Genomic DNA, 18,436 nt, shown 5'->3' with positions numbered 1-18,436 from the left:
AGACAGTTTTCATGAGACTATTTCTCTGCCATTATTTAGCAAGGACACCACTACTGTTGTTAAATCAATAGTATTTGCATAGCAAAACAATGCTTTGACAGTGTAGAATAGTCGTGTCTTAGGCCAGATTCTACAAAAGCAAACTGTGAGCCAAAGATTTGAATACTAGAAGGATTCAAAAAGAGACTTGAGTGTGACTTATGGGCTATTTGGATTGTGTTGGGGTTGGTGGGGAGACTTCCCCATCCCCCGAATATTTTGGCTTATGCCCATCTCCAAATTTGTGTTTGGCTGCTTTTTAAGGTGTGTGCCGTTCCAGGAAAATTTAATCCATATGTTGCAGAGAAACTACAGGTAAATCATCTGAATGTTGCTTTATTAGAACTTCATGATGTCTGAAATGCCTTTTGAGCTTCTTTATAGCCTCATATTCTTTTCTGTAAAACAGCGGGTAAGTTGCCAAGAGTAAACAAATCAAATAGCAAAAGGTTTGGGTTCATTTTGAAATGCTCTGCCTGTTACTTTTGATTGGGTTCTCTCTTTGGCACTGCTCATTCTCCATTCCTGCCTGCGGGGCAAAGTGAAAACAATTTGAGCCTTGTATTTCCCACCTGGTTCATTGACATTTGAGAATAATGTAGTGCAGACAGAGTCAGCAGGTTTGGCAGGTGAGTGATACCCAATATGACCTCGGAAAGTTGCTTTCCTCTGCTTGGCAGCAGTTCATAGCATGAAACAATGTTATAGACACTACAAACCCCAGGTTGGGACAAGCAGCCATGCAAGGGGCCCAGGTGGGGGCTTTATCAAATTTTCTTGTGCATCTTCAGGTGGAGTGGCTAAAGAATGAGGACATAATTGATCCTGTTGAAGATCGGAATTTTTATATTACTATCGATCACAACCTGATCATCAAGCAGGCCCGGCTCTCAGACACGGCAAATTATACCTGTGTTGCCAAAAACATTGTTGCTAAGAGGAAAAGCACCACAGCCACTGTCATCGTGTATGGTAAGAGAACTCTCAGGGTTTCTGTCCAGCACCTGTCAAGCTGTTTGTCCTCACTAATTAGCACTATTTTGTTTTCTAATATTCAGCTACCAATACTTTTAGACTCCCACTACCATTCCTTCTAGCCTCATGCATGGTCAGTAAGTTTAAGTTTTTCCAGGAGGTTCTTAAGAGTGATGAAGAAAAAAAAAAAAAAGAGTGATGAAGCTTATTATCTGTTGAGCCTTGGAAGTTTCTGGAAACCTACCCAAGTGTCTGCTGTTTCTCAGAGGCCTCATTCCTCAGGGAGGACTAGTATCAGCAAGACCTGACTGAGTTTTGGGGAGATAACAAAGGTCAAGACAGACCAACGACATTTCTCTGAATCTAGTCTCAGACCCAGGAGTACAGACACACAAGAAATATAAAAACCAACATATTCCATAAACACACTTGGTGCCTACCTACCCCAGTAACTTGCTTACTGGCCTCCACCCAAGGACTGTAGAGCCATAATAAAGACAATTGTGGTAAAGGGACTGTCATTCTCCCAGCATGGCCAAGGATTTACCACATTCTGGGCCCTCTCATTCTGCTCATCTCTTGAATCTATAGATTCTCTTCAAGTGTCAAGCGGGTGCACAGCCCATTTTGGTGTGGCTTCAATGCCCTTTCTTTCCTAGGCCGCCAGCATTCAAAGCTCCGCTAGCTGTTTCACAATGTGACTCATGCCCCAGCTATGCTTTGAACTCTTTTGTACACTAAGAAGTTACACTGTGCATTTACGTAATTCTTGGAACATTGGATCTTCATTATATTGATTTTTGTCACAGAGGAAAATAAACCCCAAGACTTTGAACAAGTATTTGAGGTGAGGTGTCCTGCAGGACAAGGAACCCAGGCTTCTCCTCTACTCAGAAAATACTGAAGCTGTCCCTTCCTACTTGAGCAGTCTGCAGTATGCCTGGACTCTGATGGCCTGTGAAGGGAGGACTGTCTCTAAGAGTATCCTGGCAGTTATTCCAGGAGATAAGACTAAGATAACATGAGGTGCCAAAGAATGTGTCATTTCAGCTGTTTGACCATTTTAAGTTGAAGGCAATTCAATAAGAGCAGATCCAAAGAGATCACCCTGACTTTCCTCCTTTGACTTAAATACAAGAAAAGTTGCCAACACCCATACCCTAAAAAGAACATAAAATTCTCATCACTGAGGATAGAAAAGTTGAAAGCAGGAGAGTTCTGTAGAGATCTGATTCAACTAACTCTTTTTCTTTTTTTTAATTTTATTTTTTCTTATCAGTTACATTTTATTAACTCTGTATCCCAGCCGTGTCCCGCTCCCTCATTCCCTCCCAATCCCACCCTCCCTCCCTCATCTCCACAGTGCCCCTTTCCAAGTCCACTGATGGGGGGGACCTCCTCCCCATTCATCCGATCCTGTTTTATCAGGTATCTTCAGGACTGGCTGTGAAGCCCTCCTCTGTGGCCTAACAGGACTGCTCCTCCCTTGGTGGGGGTGGGGAGGTCAAAGAGCCAGTCATTGAGTTCCTGTTAAAAATAGTTCTTGTTCCCCTCACTATGGGAAACCAATTGGTTACTGAGCTACCACAGGCTACATCTGAGCAAAGGTTCTAGGTTATATCCATACATGGTCCTTGGTTGAATGTCAGTCTCAGAAAAGACCCTGTGCCCAGATCTATTTGGTCATTGTGGAGCTCCTATCCTTTCCCCATCATACTAACTCCCCTTCTTTCATATGATTCCCTGTACTCTGACGTAGGTTTAGTAACTCTTAACTCTTAGTAACCTTTACCTATCTCACGTTTCCTGTGACCACTTCCACACACACATTTAGTGCTCATGGCCCTTGTGGTGACTTACTTCTTCATGATGTCTCTATGAGGTATAAACATGTTTGGGATTCACATGTGTGTTTTTTACTTGATCCATCCTATCAATTTAAGTCTCATATCATACTGAGAAGAAACCTGAAAATATAGAGATGAAGTGGTTTCCTAACCGGCAGGACATTGTGTGCTTGTGTACTGCCAAGATGAGGAGTCACAAGAGCAGAAACCATTGTGATATTCCAGTGGCTGCACATAGTAATACTTGAAAACTGCCATTTTAATTATGGGACAAAAGCATTCTGTTTTATTTTATAATTCTCTGATTACTCTGGGGTTTAATTTACTAGTCCAGATGATGGCTAAGTTGAATGGTAAGGCATTGCATTTCTTAAATCACAAGAAATTGTTTTGTACTTTTTATCTGAATATAAACTGCCTGAAACACTTGAATAACAGCATTTAAAATACAGAGAAGCAATGGGGCCCAATCATAGTATGTGCCAATTGCAAATAACTAATGAAGGCACACTATAAACAGACATATTCTATTTCATATAAATGAAAATCTCTTTCTATATAGCATGATTTCAATACCTGCAAATGCAATGAGTACATTGTTATTATAAAGGATAATATACAAATAACATCATTATTTAGATTAGGGCCAGGACCAAAGATGAAGCAGCTACACCTTGATCAATAACCATCTGGCTTTTGAACCTATAGTCTTAGAGTCTCTCTTTTTTTTTTTTTTTTTCTGTAAAATGAGGGGATGTTTCTAGTATCTGCAATAAATAATGAATGAATGTCTAAAAGTTTCTGATTTTTCACTTCACATTAGAATATCAACAGACTGGTAATTGTAGCTGTAACTCATATTCTTAGCTTTCCATGTTAGTAAGCACCATACATGACAACATCGTGACATTTATGATTTTAGAAAGCTGAGTCGGGAACTTGATTTGGGAGCTCCAGCTGAAACCCTACCTGTCAACTGTTTGTGCTTTTCATGGCTCTATAAAGTAAATTGCCCAAGGCTCATGTACTGGGTTTCATAGTCCACAGAAATATATATATATTATATATAATATAAATGATTATATTTACTTATATATATGAAATTATTATTTCTTCTGAATCTGTTTCATATTTGTTTTTCTGTTACTTTTGGCTTATAAATATATATCTAATAGAGAAAATTTGGAAAACACAGAAAAGGTCACAGTAGAAAATGTCTTTAATCCTGTCATCTACAGATAGTGTTTTCAAAATTATTATGATACCATTAGTATTTTTTATGCATAGATAGTACATTAAAATCAAACCTATATATGTTTTTATTTAATGTTCAATGTTAAATACTCATGTTTTATTAAATAATTCCTCTTCCATCATTTTAATGGTATGAAAATATACAACTTAACATTTTCCTTTTTTACCATCGTAGATGCTTCTAATTATTTATTACTACTACATTTAAACATATGTTACAAAATACTTACACAGTCATATTTATTTTCTGATGAGTAAGTAGATTTTCTAGAAAATATAATTTGTGGCAAATTATTTGCATGTATAAAGTCTATATTGCTTCAGTCGGTCACCCTCTTCTTTACCCCAGGAGACAAAAGTGTTTGTTCCACAGTGTCTTACTACCAGCAAATAATTCATGGTTAAAATTGCTTCATTGAAGAGATTACATAAACAATACATACATTAGCAAAATAATTTGTTTAAAATAATGATATCTTTTCTATAGGGAGATGTCTAGAAATGAATACTATGTGTAGGGTGGGATTCTGCTTTTACAGTCACACATATACGGACCTTCCATCACATACCTTGATTATCCTTCTGCATGAGATGTCACATAGATACTGACCCTCCATTGCATACTATGATTATCCTTCTGCACAGATGAGAATCCATTTCAAATGCACTAACCAACTGCCAGCTCAATCAGAGTGACAGTTTGTTGAAAACTTGAATACTATAAGATTTAATTCTGTAATTGGGTTCACATGTGGGTTTGTGTAACTGGATAAAATTCCTTGAAAAGCTGTGAAGTCTGCAAAAGCTGAAGAAAAATAATTAATCGTTTGTTTTTTAAGGAGACAAAGTGATTTTATTTAGTTCCCATGCTTAGGCTCCCAGCCTTGGCATCAGGAAGTAAACATTTATTGTGAGAGATAAACTGTCAAATGTAAAATTTTTTGGAGTTTAATTAGGTAAGGGGATGTATTTTCTTTAAAAAAATATTAGCCAAGGAAAAAAGAACATAGTTTTATTTATTTTTATAAGTGTGTTGCTCATGGAAAATAATTCTACATATCTGTGTTTAGATTCTTCAGCTACACAACAAATCTCTGAGCTGGTATCTGTGGTTTTCTAGCACTGAGATCTCACTCTTTTATGGTAGCATGGGGAATGACTCTGGTCTGTAAGCTGTAGGTGGTTTGTGTGTGCTGGACATCCCCATGTGTTTAACCCACCCTCTCTGGTTTGTCTCCTTCAGTTAATGGGGGCTGGTCCACCTGGACAGAGTGGTCTGTGTGTAACAGCCGCTGTGGGCGAGGATATCAGAAACGCACTAGAACATGCACCAACCCAGCCCCACTCAATGGAGGGGCCTTCTGTGAGGGCCAGAGCGTGCAGAAAATTGCATGTACCACATTGTGCCCAGGTAAGCAAGCAATCCTCTCTTTCCAGTGGTCTTCCACTGTTCTGAAAATGTGCACTAGAATTAGATGTGAAAACCCAACCTTGACTGAAACATGTGATAAACATCTAAATCCATTCTACATTAAGCATTTACCTTGCTGAGAAGTCAAAGCTTCCTCCAAAAGGATCCTTAACTTTATCACCTAAACATGCAGCATGCTATATAAGAGAACCAAACACCCATTAATACAATCCTATAATACAATCCTATGTTTCTCAGTGAAACTGCTAAAGGCAGGTTTGCAATCCTTTAATTCAAATGATATGAATAGCATTGAAAACCACAAATGTTAGAAATAATGATCCTTGATCTTCAAAAAAACATGAAAATTAATAGGAGCTGAAATTTAGAAAATGTTTTTTGTTTGTTTTAACTGGAATAGTTGATATGTGGTATCAGTTTCTGGGCAGTGGCAAATAAAACATTTGGAATGAATTAAAAGGAAGTCTAAGCTTTGTGACATATGAGATAATGGATTTGGAAAATACAACATAGCCAGCTCTTCATTATCTCTACATCTTGGTCATCTGTCTTATAAATTATTTGCAGTGTCCCTCTGCCACTTGGAATCATCTTGTGGTATTTCATATTTCTATCAGCTCTTGACTCTAGGTAAATTTGGGTTAATAGTTAGGCAAATTCAAACCAAATCCCAAGCCTATTAAAATACCTAGCCATATAACATATCGTGAAGTTAAGCTAAAATAGTTTCGAAGTAATCCATAAATACAGTGTTCTCAATTGTTAGGAATTCTGTTATCAAGATCAGTGTTTGAATACACAGCTCCTTAGCTCTTTTTGCCTTGCCCAATTTTTTACTGTTCACCCTTTGATAAAACATTCTTCAGAAGTGGGGGGAGAGAAACATGTAATCTACGGGTTATATTTTCAAGTATTGATTCCAAGAATCAAAATGGCTTCCTGCACTGAACCGCTGAGGGCGCTTATTTATGGAGCACATTTTGATTTGTAGGTAAGCTTAGAAGTTCGGGTTTTATCAAACACTGTCCCTTATTTCACCTGAGTTCTGACTCTTGTAATTCAGAGTCCATTGACTAATTTAAGTTGAAAGAACAATGTGTGTACACACACAGAGAGAACATGCACACATGTACATATGTGCCAGTAATTTAGGTAACAGGCACCCATTGTTGTTTTACAGCAAAGCAAATATTGCTTTGGGTAACTGAAAGTTGATGTATGGCTGACTTGGTATTATGGAAACAGTAATGTGTTCCTTAATTTTGCACATAGGCATGTTTATATCTTAGTACACATTATGAATAGTATATTTACTCAGTAATAAGACATATTTGCCAAACACTGTAAGCTACTAAAATTTATATTTTTTTTCCCTGTGTTCAGATTTGAGAGGTTTAAAGGTTCAATAAATGATACTTGGCCTTGTTTTTTTGTGGAATTTTAGGTAATCATAATCACTTGTGTATTTCATGGAAAAATCAAACTCTTTTAAACTTGGTTTAACATTTTAATATTATTTCTTTGTTATACTTAAAATGATTCATTTTGAAGTATGACAATTCATTCTACTTTTCAAATTAGCATCAAGTTGTATATTCTCAAGATAGAGATATCTCAGCTCATTATTACTGATCTTTATTACAAGTAATCCACCAAAATTAGAATGTAATTGGGTCAATTCTGAATAACCATATCACTGCTAAAATTGTGGATTTACTGAAATATTATTTCAACATGAATAGAAATGTCTACACCATCAAATAGGAGTAGAATCATCAAATAAGCTACAAATAATGTTGTCTTTACAGGAAGGAATAGCAAAGGTTTGAGCCAAATTAAGAGGCCTGGATGACAAAAAGAAAATAGAAAAAGAAGTCGAGACAGGGGAGAGGGAGAAGAAAGAGAAAAGAGAATGAATGTGTTTCTTGAACATTACACATCCTTTGCTGCCAAATCTCATACATGTTTGTTTCCACTCTTTACATGACAAGACAGAATCTTTAATAATAATAAAAAAAAAACCCAAACTTTCAAATCATCAACACAGTATCCAGACATCTCACTCATAATGGATAAAGCAGAAGTGTAATGGCTTTCTTACGTAGCTCCTAATATTTCTCAGTATGCCTTCTGTGACCCATTGGATGGGAGGAAATGCACAGAACTCCCACAGATGGAACATGACTCATTCACTAAAGGCTAAAGAGGATGTCAGGTTCTCACTCATGTACGTTCGTCTGTTCTTATTAGTATGTTGGACTTGAGCCGTGCTTCTTTTACCCTTGAAGTACCTGCCTTCTGACCTCATGCTGGCTTTTCTCATTGCAGTGGATGGCAGGTGGACCTCCTGGAGTAAATGGTCGACCTGTGGAACTGAATGCACCCATTGGCGCAGGAGGGAGTGTACTGCACCAGCCCCCAAGAATGGAGGCAAAGACTGTGATGGCCTGGTCCTGCAATCCAAGAACTGCACTGATGGGCTATGCATGCAGGGTAAGTGAAAGTTAAGAAATGCAGGCACCAAGGGGGCTGAGACCATGCCGTTTGGATATTTTGAAGAAATATTAGTAACTGAGAAGGTTAAATAATAATAAAATTGTAGTGATGCAGCTCAGCCCCAGCTTTCTTTCATAACTGGAAAAAGCCAATCTCTCAGGAACTAGACCGAATAATAAATGACTAAATTAACAATGTGACAAATAGTGTTGCTTTCACCCAAGCAAGAAACAATTCACCCACAGCCAGGGAGGGGTGGTCATTCTTTCTAGACCAGAGAACCGTTAAACTCAGTTTTATTACCTTTCATATAAGGGTACCTTAAACTTCTCGTAGAATCAAAGCATGTCTTCCAACAAGTGAGCTATTTATTTGTAATTCATGCCTGGCAATGAACCAGCATCATGAAATATAAAATATACAAGGACAATAAATGTTTCTGCAGGTAGTTTTACGAATGTACAATAAATCTTTAGTAAGAATATCTTCACAACCACTTGAAAGTGCTGAGTCTCTGCTAGAAATTACATCCTGGGTACAATTTAGATTGTTCGAGGAGAATTTTATTGATAAAATGACTTTTAATGAGTGTAGAAGTTGGTTCATGTGATATGCTGGATGGAATGGGCTTTACTCTCTTCTTTTCATGTCTTATGCATAGAATTTTTTCAGTGAAAGGGTAGCTTGCCTTGAATGCTTGCAAACACCCAACCATGTGTTGAAGAGCTCTTAGATGTTCAGAATGTATCATCTCTTTTCCTGACCATGAAAAAAAAAATGCATAGAATTGTCTGGGCAAATGGATTAAACAATGTGCTGCTGTGAATCTGAACTAGTGGTAGCCAAGTGTTGACATTCCTCCTACACCCTGCATATGTAATGAGATGCATTCACAGAGGAGTATTTGTGTTTGTTATTTAAGGACAAGTACTTTGTTTTCATATTTATGCAACTGTGTTTACTTTTGAGAGTCTATATACACAAAGATCTTTTAAAACACATCTTACTTAAAGTACAGATACCTAATCATGTTGCCCACATTGAATGAAAATCCAGGAGCCCCTCAATTTGTTCTACAGACATTGCCATGTTGCTAAGCTTCTGATGGTTGAGGACAGCTACCACATACCACACTATTCATGCCATAAACACAAAAGAATGAATGGAAGACAGCTGTTTTATTAATTGTTTGTCTAGAGATACCTGCTTCATCCCCAAGCATAAGTTTTGATTGAGGACCAAAAACAACATCATGAATATAACAGGTTTTTTTTAATTTTATCTTTAGTGTGAAACAAACTGATTGATGTAATTGCGAAGTATAAATATTTAGAGAGTTGTGAGGGATTGTAACCCTAGCTGAACATAATAACTCAACAGAGTAGTACAATATCTCCTGCTTCTACTCCGTGTATTTAAGATTCTGGGCAACATTGTTGACAATGAATAGAGTATAACCTTGAACCTTCGTTGTACAGAATACTTACTAAGCTTTAACGTTTGTCACACACAAGACATTCAAACTAAAACCTCGTGACCAGCAAGCCGTTCCTCAGTTCCTCAACATCTAGACCATTTCTCATAGCCATAATGTGAATTTTCCTCATGATTGGATATTTGCCAGCAACAGAGGCTTTCAGCATGCTTCTAACTATGAAAGATGATTTTGACAACAAGTGATGGTTTTGGTTTGTTTATTATATTATATTATATTTTGCTTTTTTAAATTCAAGTCTCTTGTTGAACAAAATCATTTTAGAGTTTGGATTGAAGTCATTCAAGTAAAAAGCCATAGTTTCTTGCTGTTGTGATTTCCTATGCTAGCAGTTCCTACCAAGTCAATAAACTCTCTCATCTAGCCTCATAGATCTACTTTGGTCGAGCAGAGAATTGTAGTCTATTCCACTATTGATTTCCTAGAGGATAGACTAACGACAGAGATATTGCCTCACTATATAATTACAGTTTTTTACAGTGTTTACCTCTCAGCTTAGAATTTCTGGTGAAGTATTGCTGCCAAAGTTTTGCAAAGAAATAATATTACCTTTGGTTAAAAAACAAAAGCCTTTTCAATGAGAAAACTATAAAGCTTGGAAGAGAGACAATGTCCATGGAAAGAAAAGGAAATGGATTAGAACAGAAAGCCACAGAGTTGTAATTGCCAATGAAGAATTTATCACCTAATATGCATTTGCTTTGGGGTAATTCCTATCTTGAATGTGTTCAGTTATTTAGTAACACAATAACGTTATATCAAAACAGAGATGGTCTACACAATGTCAAACCAGGTATGAAATAAAATAATTGAATCTGCTCAAAAATAATATAATTCTGTTATAAATATTGGTATAGCGCTGGGTTAAAATAAAAGTTCTGAGTTCCTCATGAACCTGAGTAGAATTCAAGAGTTCCCTGATACCATGGTACATTGTTTCTCAATAAACTAAATTGGCATTTAAAATGTGAAAGATGAGAGAAATGGAAAATGCTGCTGTCAATATTTGGTCATTATTTTCCTCAAAATAGCCAAACTCTGACACACATTCCTTCACCACCTATATATAAGCACCTTTGGTTTAAAACGTGTAAGCATATTAGGAAAAAAAAAAAAGTTACAGAGTTAACTATCATTATACACACACAGAAAGAGAGAGGGAAGGTAGAAGAGAGACAGAGGAGAAAAAGAGACAGAGACAGACATGACCTAAAGGAGGGAGGAAAATCTACAAGTGCCAGGAAAGCAGTTGCAAAGCAAAGGGAGAAGTGGCTGTTTGAAAGCGGTAGAATGGCCAAGAGCCAAAGTGGACAGGATTTGTGTCTTAGAGTACATGGAATTTGGCTTGGGGTCAGAGGTTTTGTGAAAAAATTGGGCTGAAACTTGTAACAAGAACTCTGAATAAAACTGTAATTCATTAATTGTTGCCAAGCAAAAAAAGCAACTGGAATATTTTTGCCCACCATTTGAAGGAAACCACAGGAAAATCATGGTAGAAAAAAAGGAAAATGAAGTCTTCATTTAAGTAAAGTCTATAGTAAAACCACAATGCTATTCCCAGGTGTGGTGAGGAGCTCAAGATATTCTGCAGGGAGTGAAAACCAGAAATATGTGGAATTAGCATCCTTGGAGCAGCTTCTGAGGCAGCAGAGCAGACAGCAAGCTGCTCTACAGGTCCCTTGTGCAATCTAAGTTCACTGGTCTATGACAAAGACCATTCCTGAAAAGTATGTGGAATACAAGGTTTAAAGTCTCCCAAGTTCAAGTATAAGGAAAAACTTACAACAAAACAAACAAGTTAGCATTCTCATAACAGGGACTCAGGACAATCTGAATTAAAATATATAACAAGTAAAAATATAAAGGCAACTCAATTTTACAGTGAAAGCATAGAATATTGTTATAAGGATGGGTACATTTGGGTGAATCAAATGGAATGGTGAAAAAAATTAAATACAATGGTTAAAATTTAAAGCTCCATGAAAGATTAATAATCAGATTAGATGTAGGTATAGATAAGAATGAAGAGAAAAATCAAGAGACTGGAAAACAGATCTAATAAAACTGAAAGAAACAAATGAAATTTAAAAAGTGACTGTGTAGGGGCCTCCCCATTTCTGAGAAGTAGGGGAGAGAAAACAGGGAGGAGTGAAAGGAAGGGTGGGATTGAAAAGAGAGGAGGGAGGTGGCTATGATTGAGTTATAAAGTGAATAAATTAATATTTTTTAAAGTAGGCTATGTGAACAATAGTACAATTGGCAGTTAACATGAGGAAATATGACATTTATTAATCAAGAAAGCAAAATTGAAAGAGATTGTCAGAAAAATAAGAGACAAGGTATTCATTTGCTTCTCATAAAACTCACTAAGTGAACAATAAAAAGTAAACCAATAATTTATGTGATCAAAGAATAATTGAGGGCTAGCTGAAACTAAGGATAAACTAAATGATATTAAGATGGAATGTGAGAAGCTATAACCTAAAGTAGGATTTCAAAATTCCATTTCTTATTCTGGAAAAAGATAGTAATGCTTTTCACATTAAATTTTATTGACTCAAGTGATCAAGATATAATGGTAAGACTGTCTATAAACGTATGAATTGAGTTTATAAATGCAAGGTAAAAAACATTAAGGGTAAAAAGAAGAAAAAAGAAAGGCCACAGTAAATACAAACCATAAGTAAGATCCAGAAAGAAATGTATACATTCAATAACTACAATATAAATGATTTAAGCTCATCTTGTTCATAGAAATTTTAAACCTATAGAAATCCAGTTTTAAGCTTTTATGAGTTCAATACTTAAATCGTCCTGAAAAATATTAAAAATTAAGACAAAGAATTTTTACCATCTCTTTTAAATAGATGATTAATATCTTTGACTATCTGTTTTGATCATTCTTTATTTAGTTCAATTTCTCATTATGCCTAAGTACATATTAGTTATTGTTTTATTCGTACTTCCAATTTATAGAGTTAATTTGCTTGGGCTCTGTAGATTTTAAATGTTTAATTTCCATTTGAAGTAATTTTCAGTTGTTTACCAAGCTACTGATGGTTTCATAAGAGGTCTTAGTGAAGAGACTATGTCAGATATTAAAGTTGACAACAGAGGAAGACATTCAGTATTGACTTCTGACCTCTGTAGACAGACACACATCTCTCTCTCCCTCTCACTAACTGACTCTTTATCTCTTTCTCTCACACACACATACACATACATACACATACAATGAATTTTGAAGATTGGTTTTAAATTATCTAATACTTCAAATAAGTAATTAGCCAAATCTTGATGCATGTGTAGTTGAAACTGTGTTTTACTGATGGATATTCAGAGTTTCCTAATTATCCAAGAATAAAATTTTAAAATACAATCACATAACCTACCAATCTGACTTGAATGAATACATTGCAAATAATCAATATAAACACTGTGTATATGTGTGTATGTCAAGTATATCTACACACTTGCATTTCTTTATGTCTTATTATTATAAAGCCCTTTTTTCATTCTTTAAACATTTCATATCTATACAAAATATCCTGGGCTTATCCTCCCTCTAGCTTCTTCCAGCACCTCCCTCCAGCTCCCCTCAACACCGCACTCACAACTTTATGTGAGTGAGTGTGTGTGTCTGTGTGTGTGTGTCTGTGTGTGTGTAAAACTACTAAGTCCAATTAGTGATGCTCATATGCATATGTGAGATGATTCCCTGTGGCAACCTACCAGTGGCCACAGACCAAAGAAAAGTAACCCTCACTTCCCAAGCAGCCAGGGACAGCCAAGAGCTCTTCAAGCGGGGGTGAGGTCTCCGGAGTCCCTTCTCCGTGTGGGACGTTTGCACTGGGTTGGTTGTGCAGGGAAAGCATAGCTGCTATGAGCGCGTGCGCACAGCAGCCATGCCATGTCCACAAGACAGCGCTACCTTCTGACTCTCACATTTCTTAGAGCTGAGATGCATGTCTCAACAAAGCTGAGCACTCACAGCCAGAAAGAAAACTTTAAAAATTATAGTGGTTAAGAAATGCATAATGATGCATGCACTAGAATATTTTTATGATCCAAACCTAGAAAAGCAGGTTTTGGATATATATCTGCATTTTTCTATAACTATTTAAAAGTGAGCTTAGGAAAAGATTGTTGAAAATTATTCTGTTTCTGAGCTTATGAGATTATAAGTATACTTTTATTTTTCTACATTATTCCTGTTCTGCACATTTATTTTATGCTTGGTAATCTGTTATGTTTCTAGTTACAAATGACTTTTTTTAAAAGAAATGTTGAAGGAAGGATAGTGTCCCAGCATGTTCTGACACTGAGTCCTCTGAATTTGAGATATAGCAATATTGATGGTTTAACTTGAGATCTTGGTCATGTTCATTCAAAATAGATTATTAATAACAGTATTTAATAAAATACTCACAGAAAAGTCTAGTTGTAGACAACTCAGGGTGGCAAGAGATACTAAAAGCTAGTAAATTGTATACTTTAAAGACATTGAGATTTGGAATGGAATTATGGTTTTCCCATATCTTCCATTTTCCCGTCAGGCACATAGCATACAACGCTTGCAGCCAGCCTTGTTCTTAGAATGTCTGATATATCAAACTATTGTGCAATGATGTGAAATGGCATTTGTGCAACAGGATCCAAATATTTAAGATGTTACCAAAGCTCCATTTAGCAACTCATACGTATCAATTCATTTTAAGAAGACACATACAGAGCAGAGACAAGAGGACATAGCTTTATTGACCTAAAACAAAATAAGCGGTTTCCACTTTAGAGACAATCGTCTATTCAAACCAAAACCTTGAGAGACAAGTGTATTATACTAAAATACACTGTCAAACATAATTAAAGGCATCAGAGTATCTAAATTACCAACTTCTAAAGAAGTTGGACTTTTTTTTTATAGGCATACTATTAATCTTGTACAAGAATGCAATCATTTCAAACACTAAAGTACTTTGATACATTGAACCTCATAGGTTATATCAAACAACAGCAATAACAAAATACAAAGATAAATAAGAAAAACATATATCTTGTTGTTCTGACATGAGAAAGAAATAAACTTCACAGCAAATTTCACTGCTTTCATGTACTAATGCCTATTCAGAAGGCTGTGCTGTTAGGGCTGCTGTACTGACGATCTATTAAAATATTTCAGTTTCTTTATTATCCAAACATTATATGAAGGAAGCTGCTCCCTGTATTTGAAATAGAATTATATGAGATGATTTGATGGCACAAAGCAAGAGAACAAGAAACAAAGGGACAGAGAGAGAGAGAACAAAGGATAACAAAGCCCTTAAGAAATCTTTAAAAAATGCTAAGCCAACAAATAAACTTATTTTATGTTGAAATATATCAGTAATTTTAAGAGCAAGTAATGTTTTATAATAGTTTAATCCATGTTTCTCTTCTTTGGAAAATAGTAATCCAAAACTAAATGTAGTCTGGTTCATAAATGTCGACTGATGGATTAAATATGCACATTCCTCCAAACATTCCTGTGAATTTTACCTTTGAATCCCACTTGAAATTTGAATTTCCACACTGGTGCATGTAAGAGGTCAAACATGAATCTAGAATCATTTCTTGCTGAAGGAGAGGTTATAATATAGAAGACAAACTGTAAACTGTAATTTCCAAACAAGAACTGCCTGGAATTGTGTCTACATAAGTGAACCCCCTGACTAGGGAAATTAAAATGTTATGCATTGTGCAAGTTTAGCACTTTCTACTCATTAAAACATTTGCATGTCACAGAGATCTTCTGTCAGTTCTCACCAGAGGAAGTAGAACTCTCCCCATGTAAATTTCAGTGTGGAGGCACTGCATACCGGGCCTCCTGCAACCTCAAGAGTTTATAACATGGGGAAGTGATTTACCTAACAAATCTCCTTTCCCTGGCTTCGGGATGATGTGTTTATAACTGCCTGTGGTGGGCACTTGCCAAGGTGCTAGTCACTTTCCAGCAAAATTCTTGTCAACACAGCAGTTTGGTAGGAAAGCGTAGCTGAGCGTGTTAGGCAGTGAGCACTCTTCTCTGCAGTTAGAAGTTGATGTCAAAGCTGTGTTGCTATAGCTCTTGATATGCACGGTATCCCAGATGGCAAATAAATACTGTGTTCATGGACTTCCTGCCCAACACAGTCCTTGATAGTCTCTGGTATAATCAGTGTGGTCTGCCTTTCTGCCTTCTGGTAAATCATTTTCCTGCTTTTAAAAGCAAGGATGTGGTCAGAAACTTCAGGCCACAGAAACCTGATGAACACCTATGGAACCCAAAAAGGTTAGTGTGAGGAGACAAAAGCAAGAGCTTTCACCTTTATTGGCATCTCTGGGGGAACCAGTAAAGATGCCTTTATATAGACTGAGCAAAACATAAGCAGAGCAAAATGGGTTTGGCACAAGCGTGTTCAATTGACTTTTATTTTAGTATAAAAAGTCATCAGATTGGCTGACACTCTTTAGTATTAAATCACCTTAGCTCAGGATTTCACATTATTTTACTTCTGTCTTGTCTTTGTTATGATGGGGACATGTCAAGTGTTACCACCCCTGAAAAAAGAATGTTTTATTCTTCTTTTAAAACATTGATGGTTTTGGATTGTCCAGCATAAAAGCACTTGGGCAAGTGATGGCTACATAAGTTTGATTTTGATGAACTGAGATGAATTTCAGGCATTTATGGTGCATCCACTGTGAGTCCTGAGATAAGACCTTTTTCCTGCTGGGTTGTTAATCATGCTCTGCCTGCTTTCAGAATGTGTACTGGCAACTGTTACAAACAAGGTTGTGAACCAACTTAGTGTGACACAGCCAGTGTCCCCTAAACGATGGAGCAACAGATAACCAAAGTGACCTCAGATGACTGACGGCAATGATAAGAAAAAAGCTCCTTACCACTTTTGTTGTCATGTCTTAAATTTTACACATTTGTTTGCTAAGATTTCTGTAAGCCCTGTCAATAATGAACTCTCAGAAGAGAAGGTGAATTATAATAAACGACCTTGAGTGTTTTTAACGAACCTGACCTTTGACATCATTAGTGCTCTGATGGGTTTATAAAATAAGCCCTGACATGGGAGGGGAAAAAACAGAACCTGGACATGTTTATTTTTGAGTCACTCTTGGGGCTTTACAAGAAAATTTGCATCAGAAGAAATGCGATCAAGATGCGAATAGCCCACATGTTAGGTTGGCCTGTAATCACTGGCAAACGGACCAGGCAGAGAGGTCAAGGAAAGGGGCAAGTCTACCTGGAGCAGCTGCTACTAATGATGAGATATTAAATGAAAAAAAAAAAAGAGAGAGAGAGAGAGAGAAAGAGGGAGAGAAACTGAGAAACTTAGGAAGTTTTCTAGTGAGTGTACATCAAGTAAATAAGTACAAATGAATACCTAACTGAAATTTGGTGACTTTAAAACATGAGTTTGATTCAAGTCTCTGAAGAAAGAAATTGAAGAAGATATCAGAAGATGGAAAGATCTCCTGTGCTCATGGATGGGTAGGATTAACATAGTGAAAATGGCCATTCTGCCAAAAGCAATCTACAGATTCAATGCAATTCCCATCAAAATATCAATACAATTCTTTACAGGCCTTGAAAGAAAAATTCTCAACTTGATATGAAAAAACAAAAAACCCAGAATTTCCAAATCGATCCTGTACAACAACAGATCATCTGGAGGTATCTCCATCCCTGATCTGAAGCTGTACTACAGAGCAATAGTAAAAACTGCATGGTATTGGCTAGAAGTAGAAAAGTAGATCAATGGAACCGAATAGAAGACCCAGAAATAATCCCAAACACCTATGATTCCTTGATTTTTGACAAAGAAGCCAAAACCATTCAATGGAAAAAAGACAGCATCTTCAACAAATCATGCTGGTCCAACTGGATGTCTGCATGCAGAAAAATGAAAATAGATCCATATTTATCACCCTGCACAAAAGTAAAGTCCAAGTGGATCAAAGACCTCAACATAGAACCAGACACATTAAATCAGTTAGAAGAAGTGGGAAAGACCTTGAAACTCATTGGCACAGGAAACAACTTCCTGAACAGAACACCAACAGCACAGACTCTTAGAGCAACAACTGATAAATGAGACCTCACGAAAATGAACAGCTTCTGTAAAGCAAAAGACATTGTCATCAGAACAAAATGAGAGCCTACAGACTGGGAAAGGATATTCACCAACCTTATATCTAACAGAGGGCTGATATCCAGAATATATAAAGAACTAAAAAAATTAAAAAGCAACAAACAAAGCAATCTGATTAAAAATGGGATATGGAGCTAAACAGAGAATTCTCTGTAGAGGAATATAGAATGGCAGAGAAACACCTAAAGAGATGCTCAGTGTCCTTAGCCATCAGAGAGATGCAAATCAAAACTACTCTGAGCTTTCACCTTACACCAATCAGAATGGCCAAGGTTAAAAGCTCAAGTGACAACACATGCTGGAGAGGTTGTGGAGAAAGAGGAACACTCCTCCATTGCTGGTGGGAATGTAAACTGGTACAACCACTTTGGAAATCAATCTGGCGCTTTCTCAGACAATTAGGAACAGTGCTCCCTCAAGATCCAGCTATACCACCCCTAGGCATGTATCCAAAAGAAGCTCAAGTACACAACAAGGACATTTGCTCAACCATGTTTGTAACAGCTTTATTCATAATAGCCAAAACCTGGAAACAACCCAGATGTCCATCAACGAAGGAATGGATACAGAAATTGTGGTACTTTTACACAATGGAATACTACTCAGCAATAAAAAAATAAGGAAATCATGAAATTTGCAGGCAAATGGTGGGATCTAGAAAAGATCATCCTGAGTGGGTATCCCAGGAGCAGAGAGAAGACACACATGGTAT

General features: G+C 36.7%; 1 protein-coding gene across 4 annotated transcripts in view; it reads left to right on the top strand.

The window, feature by feature from the left end:
• Unc5c (unc-5 netrin receptor C) overlaps positions 1 to 18,436 on the top strand; it is a 355,465-nt gene that overhangs the window by 280,718 nt on the left and 56,311 nt on the right. For all 4 annotated transcript variants that reach the window (XM_060392629.1, XM_060392628.1, XM_060392626.1 and 1 more), the window contains 3 exons: positions 831 to 1,011; positions 5,359 to 5,526; positions 7,876 to 8,040. In XM_060392629.1, coding sequence (XP_060248612.1) covers positions 831 to 1,011; positions 5,359 to 5,526; positions 7,876 to 8,040 — 514 coding nt within the window. The remainder of the gene's footprint in view (positions 1 to 830; positions 1,012 to 5,358; positions 5,527 to 7,875; positions 8,041 to 18,436) is intronic.

This window comes from Meriones unguiculatus, chromosome 10 (assembly GCF_030254825.1).
Source record: "Meriones unguiculatus strain TT.TT164.6M chromosome 10, Bangor_MerUng_6.1, whole genome shotgun sequence".
Taxonomy (NCBI): domain Eukaryota; kingdom Metazoa; phylum Chordata; class Mammalia; order Rodentia; family Muridae; genus Meriones; species Meriones unguiculatus.
This window is presented reverse-complemented; position numbering and strand designations above follow the sequence as displayed.